A 9132-nucleotide genomic window follows, 5' to 3' on the forward strand; every position below is an offset into this window, starting at 1 on the left:
TTATAGTCAGTTGTGGGGAATTTCCTAATGTACCGCTGTTGGGCACCAAGGGTTGCATCAACTATAACCCTGTGTTATCTCGATTACAACACGGTTACCCCATGGATGGTCCTCCTGACGCAAAGGACTTACAACCATTTGTGCTCTCTGACATCCAAGAAAGCAATCCTGATGTAAGAGCAGTATGAAAGGCTTGGTTAAAGGTTGTAAGAATGGGTAAAGAGTTTGGAAAGAGAAACATTCTTGCCAAAGAACCTTACACGCAATGGGTGAAAGAAAGAGTTGAGAAAATCCAGTTGCCATATATCTTAAAGGCTCCAGCTTTTCCTAAAACTCCTGAGCCCGAGCCCATACTCCCTGAGGACATGGAGAAACTCGTTACTAAGGTTAAGGAGCTCGAAGTGGAGAATGCCGATTTACGAATTCAGATGAACCGAGTTATCTTGGAAAATCAGAATTTGAAAGAGGAACGTAAGGGAAAAGCCCAAGAACTTGAGGATAGCAACAAGAGAGCTAGGCTTTTGGAAGACCAGAAAGATGATCTTGATCATATCCTATTGGGTTCCACATCAGTGATCCGAACCAGGAAGGAAGAGCTCAAGAAAGCTGAGTATAGGATTTGTGAGTTAGGGAGGCTGTTGGATAAATCTCTCATGGATAAAAAAGAAATTAAGCTTGACTTTGAGGCACAGATCCGTGACTTGAGGGACGCTCTGAAGAAGTGCGAGGAAAAGTTGTCTCGCGAGATCCTCCAAAAGGAAGAAGCTGAAAGAAACTGTCACCATCTCAGGTACCAGTTGGAAGAAGCTACTAGGAGGTTCGCAGTTTTGGAGAGCCAAGAAGGTGACGCGGCCTACTTACTCCTGAAGAACGATTGTGTGTACTGGAAGAGGTTATACAGAGAAGCTAGAGCAACCTTAGATGAAGATCAAAAGGTCATCAAGGAACTCCAAGAGCTCTATGTTGAATGGAATGGCAAGTTCCGCAACTTGGCTAGGTTTGTTAACCTCAACATGTTGGAACTTCCAGAAAAACTCCAGGAAGCGGATTGGTGTATGTGTCCAGAAAACACGCCTCCTCAAGTTTTCAATTTCGTCAAGTTTATTAAGAAGATGATGAATGAGCTCACCACAGATCTGGCTACGATTTTAAGAGCTGAGACAGAACTTAAGTTTACTTGTACTTGAATCTGAATTATTGGTGTTTAAATTTTTGTATTCAAATCGTGTGTACTTGAAGTTAAATCTCTTTGTATTTGAATCTGATTTTGATTAATGGAAGTTGTCATTTTAGTTCTCAATTATTACATGTTATTCTCTAACGTTGCTTGAATAAATAATAAAGATAACTAAGGGTTTTGCAAACAAATGCATCCATACATGCATTCATACATTTTCAAAAAAAATAGAGTCTCATTCTGTCCTTTCTTCCTCCAGTTTCACGCTGAATTTTCAACACCAGTATAACACTCGTGCCAGAGCTCGTCAAAGAATGGCAGATCAAGAGCATGAATTGGAGCGAGTAAGCTCAGAGCTCGAAGACCTGCGTGGAAACATGGGGCAGGTCATGGAAATATTACAAGTCATCAGGGCAAAGTTAGATACCCAAACAACGGTTGTTTCCGAAATCGCAGGTCCATCGATTGAACCCCAACCTGCGAGGGCGGTACCAACCACCTGGCCAACCTATGGTTTACCTCCCGGTTTCACGCCTACAGTTGAAGGCGCACCTGGTTTTGCACCATCTGCTCAGCAGACAGCTCCTCTACCGACCATCAATGAAAACCGTCCAGTGGTTCACACGTTCGCACCTCCTCTCGTCCGGGCACATGTGCAACCTTACTTTGAGGATCAGCAACATGCTCCAGACTTTTCAGATGAAGATGAGGAAAGGCAGGAAGACCTAAGAGGGATGAAGGAGAATTACCAGATGCTTGAGAAGAGATTGAGGGCCATGGAGGGCGACCAAGTTTTTGGTGCTACAGCTAAGGAAATGTGCTTAGTGTCGGGTCTTGTGATTCCTGCGAAGTTCAAGACCCCAGATTTCGATAAGTATGAGGGCCACTCGTGTCCTAAGAGTCACCTCATTATATACTATCGAAAAATGGCTGCGCATGTAGAGGACGACAAGCTCATGATACATTGCTTCCAGGATAGCCTGAGGGGTGCTCCCTCTAAGTGGTACCTAAGCCTGGATCAGAGTAGGATTCGTTGCTTCCAAGACTTATCTGATGCCTTCATCCAACACTACAAGTATAACATGGATATGGCCCCAGATAGGAGACAACTGCTCAGCATGTCCCAGAAAGACAAGGAGTCTTTTAAAGAATACGCGCAAAGATGGAGGGAAGTGGCCTCGCAAGTCGAACCACCTCTGGCTGAGAAGGAATTAGCGGATTGGTTCATGGATACAGTTAAACCTGTGTTTTATGAAAGAATGGTAAGTAGTGTATCTGCAAGTTTCTCTGACCTGGTCGCTGTAGGCATAAAGGTCGAACTTGGATTAAAGAATGGAAAGATGACGACTACCTCTGAAACATCTGGTAGTAATGCCAAAAAGTTTCCTGGAGGATTTCAAAGAAAGAAGGAGGGGGATACGAATGCAGTGTCAACCAGTCAAAGAAGGAGTCAGTCATGGAAGAAACAACACCAATTTTCTCAACAACAGCCGATTTATCCAGTACAATATGTCCAACAACCGTATGTGGCAGCTGTCACACCAAACTTTAACCAACCACAAGCTTCAGTTTATCAACCTGTTCCTGCTCAACAAGCGCCGATATACCAGCAAGCACCCGCGCCGCCTGTTTATCAACAACCAAGGGCGCAGGCTCCTCGTCCGCAAAATCCTCAAAATCAAAATAAGGTGCCAAGAAGTAGAGTTCCGTTTGCTTCAATCCCTATGACATACACTGAATTGTACCCGTCATTGCTACAAAAAGGTTTAGTGACGCCCAGATCTTTGGGTCCTCCACCAAATCCTTTACCTCCATGGTACAATCCAGATGCTCATTGTCCTTTCCATGGGGGTGCCCCTGGACATGATTTAGAAGGATGTTATGCTTTAAAGCATATTGTGCGGGACCTGGTTGAAAAGAAGATTCTGTCGTTTCGAGACGTCGGACCCAATGTCAAGAACAATCCTTTGCCAGCACATGGGGATGTTAATGCCGTCGAAGATGCTTCTGATGTGTGTGTAATCAAGAATGTGGAAGAGGTTAAAACTCTGTTGCTAGCGCTTCATGCAGGATTGGTGAGGGCTAGATTGATTGATACCTGTCACGATAGTTGTGAGGAATGTGCCATTCAGCCGAAAGGATGTAAAGTGGTACGAAATGACATTCAGAATTTGATGAATCAAGGTGTTTTACAAATTTCTGGTCCACCAATTAATGAGGAAATTTCGGTCATTGAACCTGTCTTTAACATACCAGAACCATTTGAGGTGACTTATCACAGGAGAGATGCTGTTCACCCATCACCTGTAGTAGTTTGCATGCCTACCCCATTTCCTTTTGAAAGTACCAAAGCAGTACCCTGGAAGTACGACATAACGGTGGTAGATGGAGTGGTAGATGGAAAACCTGAGGCCACTGAAAGTAAGGAAGGTGTGGAGAATGTTGACGCCGACATCACTAACATCGCAGGGACAAGCAGGATGACCCGTAGTGGTCGGATTTATACTCCCAATTTTGATGTGAACCCTCAAGAGCCAACAAGGGGAGCTGCAAATGTAAATCCTACCCCAGAACAGGGAGGGGCACAGTCGGCTGTGCAAACAGATGAAGCAAGTGAGTTCCTAAGGATAATAAAGAAATCTGACTACAAGATAGTCGATCAATTACATCAAACACCATCAAAGATATCCATCTTGTCCTTGCTTCTGAATTCCGAAGCTCATAGGGAGGCTCTACTAAAAGTGCTTGCTCAGGCTCATGTTACCCAGGATATAACGGTCGGCCAATTCGATGGAGTGGTCGCCAATATCACAGCCTGCAACACTCTAAGCTTCAGTAATGAAGAGCTGCCCAAAGAGGGGAAGAATCACAACCGTGCTTTGCATGTATCCATAAAGTGCCAAGAAGATGCTCTTGCCAGAGTTTTAGTTGACACTGGATCATCCCTCAATGTTCTACCAAAGAGGGCACTGGCTAAATTGTCTTACCAAGGTTCAGAATTGAAACCTAGTGCGCTTGTGGTGAAAGCGTTTGATGGATCACGAAGGACAGTAGTTGGGGAGGTAGAGTTACCGATACAGATTGGACCGCATGTATTCCCCATCAATTTCCAAGTCATGGACATAAATCCAGCTTATAGCTGCCTTTTGGGACGCCCATGGATACATGCTGCTGGGGCAGTAACTTCCACTCTGCATCAAAAGATGAAGTTCGTTGTCGATAACAAACTCGTTATTGTCTCAGGTGAAGAGGACTTTATCATCAGTCAACTCTCCTCTTTCCGTTATATTGAGGCTGATGAGGATGCCCTAGAAACCTCCTTTCAAGCCCTAGAAATATCCAATGCTACACTTGAAGAGGTTAAGGATCCTGTTGAGAAAGCTAGTTTGTCATTCGCTTCTTTGAAGAGCGCAAAATCAGCAGTTGAAAGTGGAGGCCCTGCAGGTTGGGGGCAAGTTATCAACGTCAATGAGAAGAATGACCGTTTTGGTTTGGGGTACAAGTCTTCTGCTAATGGAGGAGCCCTGGTCCCTGCAAAGGACCGTGTGCGGAGCATTCAAGAAGTTTTCCTGAGCAAAGGATTTATCCATGGAGAACAAGTTGGTGCAGTGGAAGATGGCACTGAAGATGGAGAAACATCGAATCTGATATACCGGTGTGAAGCAGCCCTAACAAACTGGGAAGCGGTTGAGATTCCAGAAGTTTTTCCTGTGTCAAAGTAATTGTTGTTTTCCTTTGTGTTTTTTTTGAAAATCCTTAGCTCTGCCCAAGGCTAATGGATCATTTGTAGGGCCCCTTTTGAATTTCGAAAAATCATTATGACAAATAAAGAGCATTTTGTTCAAATTCTTGTCGTTCATTTATCTGTTGTTTTTCTTAAAATGGCAATCCTTTCAAAAAACTACAAAAATATTTTTACTTCTTTTGCATTTTATTTCCATTTTTCTAAAAAACCATCATAAAAAAACATGCAGAATAATCAATAAACCAGTTGAATTCGATGACCCCGCTACTTCCTATAATTTTGAACTCCCCATCTACCAAGCGGAAGAGGAGAGTGAGGAAGACTGTGATTTCCCAGAAGAACTGGAAAGGATGCTCGAGCACGAGTCAAAGGCCCTTCAGCCACATCAAGAACCAGTGGAAACAATCAACCTTGGCACTGAAGAGGACAAGAAAGAGGTCAAAGTTGGGACTACACTTGAGGCAAGCATCAAAGAAAGATTGATCAAGTTGCTACATGAATATGTAGATGTATTTGCTTGGTCGTATCAGGATATGCCAGGTTTAGATACTGACATTGTTGTCCACAAGCTACCACTACAGCCAGATTGTCCGCCAGTGAAGCAGAAGCTCCGAAGAGCAAGACCTGACATGGCTCTAAAGATTTGTGACGAGGTGAAACGTCAATTTGATGCCGGTTTTCTAGCAGTTGCAAAGTACCCTCAATGGGTAGCCAACATTGTGCCAGTACCCAAAAAGGATGGCAAGGTCAGGATGTGTGTTGATTATAGGGATTTAAACAAAGCTAGTCCGAAGGACGATTTCCCCCTGCCACATATTGACACTCTGGTAGACAACACTGCTAGGTTCGCAGTCTTCTCCTTTATGGACGGATTCTCGGGTTACAATCAAATTAAGATGGATCCAGAGGACATGGAAAAGACCACATTCATCACCCCTTGGGGAACATTTTGCTACAAGGTAATGCCATTCGGTCTCAAAAATGCTGGGGCAACTTACCAAAGAGCAATGGTCACTCTTTTCCATGACATGATGCATAAGGAAATTGAGGTTTATGTGGATGATATGATTGCAAAATCTCAAAGTGAAGAGGATCACATATGCCACTTACAAAAGCTATTTGAGCGTCTTCGGAAATTTCGACTACGACTGAATCCTGCTAAATGCACCTTTGGTGTCCGGTCTGGAAAGTTGCTCGGTTTCATTGTTAGTCAAAGAGGAATTGAGGTGGACCCCGACAAGGTCCGAGCTGTACAAGAGATGCCTGCTCCACGCACCGAGCGAGAGGTTAGAGGCTTCCTGGGACGTTTGAATTATATCTCAAGGTTTATCTCACATATGACGGCCACATGTGAGCCTATCTTCAAATTGCTTCGAAAAGATCAAGCAGTTGAATGGAATTCTGACTGCCAAATGGCTTTTGAGAGAATCGGACAGTACCTGCAAGAGCCCCCTATTCTAATTCCACCTGTCCAGGGGAAACCACTCTTTATGTACCTAACTGTGCTTGAAAAATCAATGGGATGTGTGTTGGGACAACACGACGAAACCGGTCGAAAGGAACATGCTATCTATTATCTGAGTAAGAGGTTTACCGATTGTGAATCCCGATATTCACTCTTAGAGAAAACTTGTTGCGCTTTAGCATGGGCCGCTCGTCGTCTGAGACAATACATGATTTGCCACACTACTTTGTTGATCTCAAAAATGGATCCAATAAAGTATATCTTTGAAAAACCTGCTTTGACTGGAAGACTCGCCCGTTGGCAGATGTTACTATCTGAGTATGACATCCAATATGTATCTCAGAAAGCCATTAAAGGGAGTGTGTTGTCTGATTACCTGGCAAACCAGCCCGTTGAAGATTACCAGTCGTTGAAGTTTGACTTCCCGGATGAAGACATTATGGTAGTGAAAGACTGTGAAATCCCAGGACTTGATGAAGGACCTGAACCCGGATCTCGGTGGAAGCTCATGTTTGATGGTTCCTCCAACTACATGGGGCATGGCGTAGGAGCTGTCCTGTTGAATCCAAATGGTGGATACACTCTCTTCACAGCAAGGTTGTGTTTTGATTGCACGAACAATATAGCAGAATATGAGGCGTGCATCCTAGGCATTGAAGCAGCCATTGATCTCCGAATCAAAATCCTTGAAGTATGTGGAGATTCAGCCTTGGTGATATACCAAGTCAAGGGCGAATGGGAAACCCGTGATACCAAGTTGATCCCGTATCGTGCCTATGTCATGGAACTAATAAAATACTTTGACGAAATCACTTTCCGTCATATCCCGAGAACTGAGAATCAAATTGCTGATGCTTTGGCTATGTTGGCTTCAATGTACCAAGTTAGATTCCATAATGAAGCACCTCTCATTCAGATCGAGCGGAAAGTTGAGCCTGCCTACTGCCAGTCAGTTGAAGAGGAGGTTGATGGTAAACCATGGTTTCACGACATCAAATGCTTTTTGCAAAATCAAGAATATCCAACAGATGCCACAACCCTCGACAAGAAAACATTGAGGAAGTTAGCATCCAAATTCTTCTTAAGCAATGGTGTATTGTACAAGAGAAATCACGACATGATTCTGCTCAGATGCGTGGATGGACGTGAAGCGGACCTGTTGATCAAGGAGATTCATGAAGGATCCTTTGGAACTCACGCCAATGGGCATGCCATGGCCAAGAAGATTTTGAGAGCTGGTTATTACTGGTTGACCATGGAATCCGACTGCTTCAATTATGCTAGAAAATGTCATAAATGCCAAATCTATGCCGACAAGGTACACGTGCCTCCGACCCTACTAAATGTTTTGACGTCACCTTGGCCTTTCTCAATGTGGGGCATCGACATGATTGGCGCCATCGAGCCTAAAGCTTCCAATGGTCACCGCTTCATCCTGGTTGCCATTGATTACTTTACCAAATGGGTAGAAGCCGCCTCTTATGCTAATGTGACAAAGCAAGTGGTGGCACGGTTCCTCAAGAAAGAGATCATTTGCCGTTATGGAATTCCAAGTCGGATCATCACAGATAATGGGACTAATCTGAACAATAAGACCATGAAAGAATTATGCGAGAGCTTCAAGATTGAGCACCATAATTCTTCACCATATCGTCCAAAGATGAACGGCGCTGTTGAAGCCGCTAATAAAAACATCAAGAAGATCCTGCAGAAAATGGTGAAAACCTATAAGGATTGGCACGAAATGCTACCCTTTGCACTGCATGGATACCGGACTTCCGTCCGCACTTCAACAGGGGCAACCCCATTCTCTTTGGTATATGGGATGGAAGCAGTTCTCCCAATTGAAGTAGAGATACCTTCAATGCGAATCTTGATGGAGACCAAGCTAGAAGAGGCTGAGTGGATTCAAAATAGATTTGATCAGTTGAACCTCATAGATGAGAAACGATTGACTTCTTTGTGCCATGGACAATTATACCAGAAACGACTTAAAAGGGCTTTTGACAAGAAAGTACGTGTTCGGGAATTCAGAGAAGGAGACCTCGTGCTTAAGAAGATCTTGCCAATACACAAGGATTCACGTGGGAAGTGGACTCCCAATTATGAAGGCCCATATGTTGTGAAGAAAGTTTTCTCCGGAGGTGCCTTGATTCTCACAACTATGGATGATGAAGAGCTCTCACACCCCGTGAACTCTGATGCAGTTAAAAAATACTATGCCTAACAAAACCCGCTAAATCGAAAACCTGAAAGGGCGATTTAGGCAAAAAAAGGGTATCCCGGTGGACTGAAAACCCGAAAGGGCGGTCCAGGCAAAAGTTAGGGATGAATAAAAATTGGTAGCTCGCTAAGTTGAAAACCTGAAAAGGCGACTTAGGCAAAAAAGAGCGTCCCGGTGGATTGAAAACCCGAAAGGGCGATCCAGGCAAAAGTTAGGGGCATAAAGGCATAAACTGCATCAGTTGTTACTGATTAACACCGAAGAATTTGAGGTGGAAGATTAATCCAGTTACTCCCCTCAGAAGCAAGGTTTTGGGAATCATACCTATTAAGGATGTTAGTGGTCACTGAATTCAATGTAAACCTTTCCTTATTGCCATTTTCAAAAAAAAATGTAACACTCTATGGAGCTACGCCATTTGTGTGCTACCATTCTTGAATAAAATACAAGTTTTCCCAATCATTGTTAATTTGTGTTCATCTATGCTCTTCTTTGTTATGCAAAATGTCCTTTATTTGTCA

At 43.7% G+C, this 9132-nt stretch overlaps 1 protein-coding gene across 1 annotated transcript; it reads left to right on the top strand.

The window, feature by feature from the left end:
• Nucleotides 1–1491: 1491 nt before the first annotated feature.
• LOC127130614 (uncharacterized) lies at nt 1492–8602 on the top strand (the record flags this gene model as incomplete). The annotated part of the gene is made up of 7 exons (XM_051059591.1): nt 1492–2115; nt 3070–3790; nt 4490–4632; nt 5411–6905; nt 6981–7625; nt 7728–8091; nt 8200–8602. Coding segments are annotated over exons 1-7 (4395 nt in total), but the record flags the coding sequence as incomplete, so codon positions are not given.
• Nucleotides 8603–9132: the final 530 nt, after the last annotated feature.

The sequence above is a fragment of the Lathyrus oleraceus genome, chromosome 3 (assembly GCF_024323335.1).
Source record: "Lathyrus oleraceus cultivar Zhongwan6 chromosome 3, CAAS_Psat_ZW6_1.0, whole genome shotgun sequence".
NCBI lineage: Eukaryota > Viridiplantae > Streptophyta > Magnoliopsida > Fabales > Fabaceae > Lathyrus > Lathyrus oleraceus.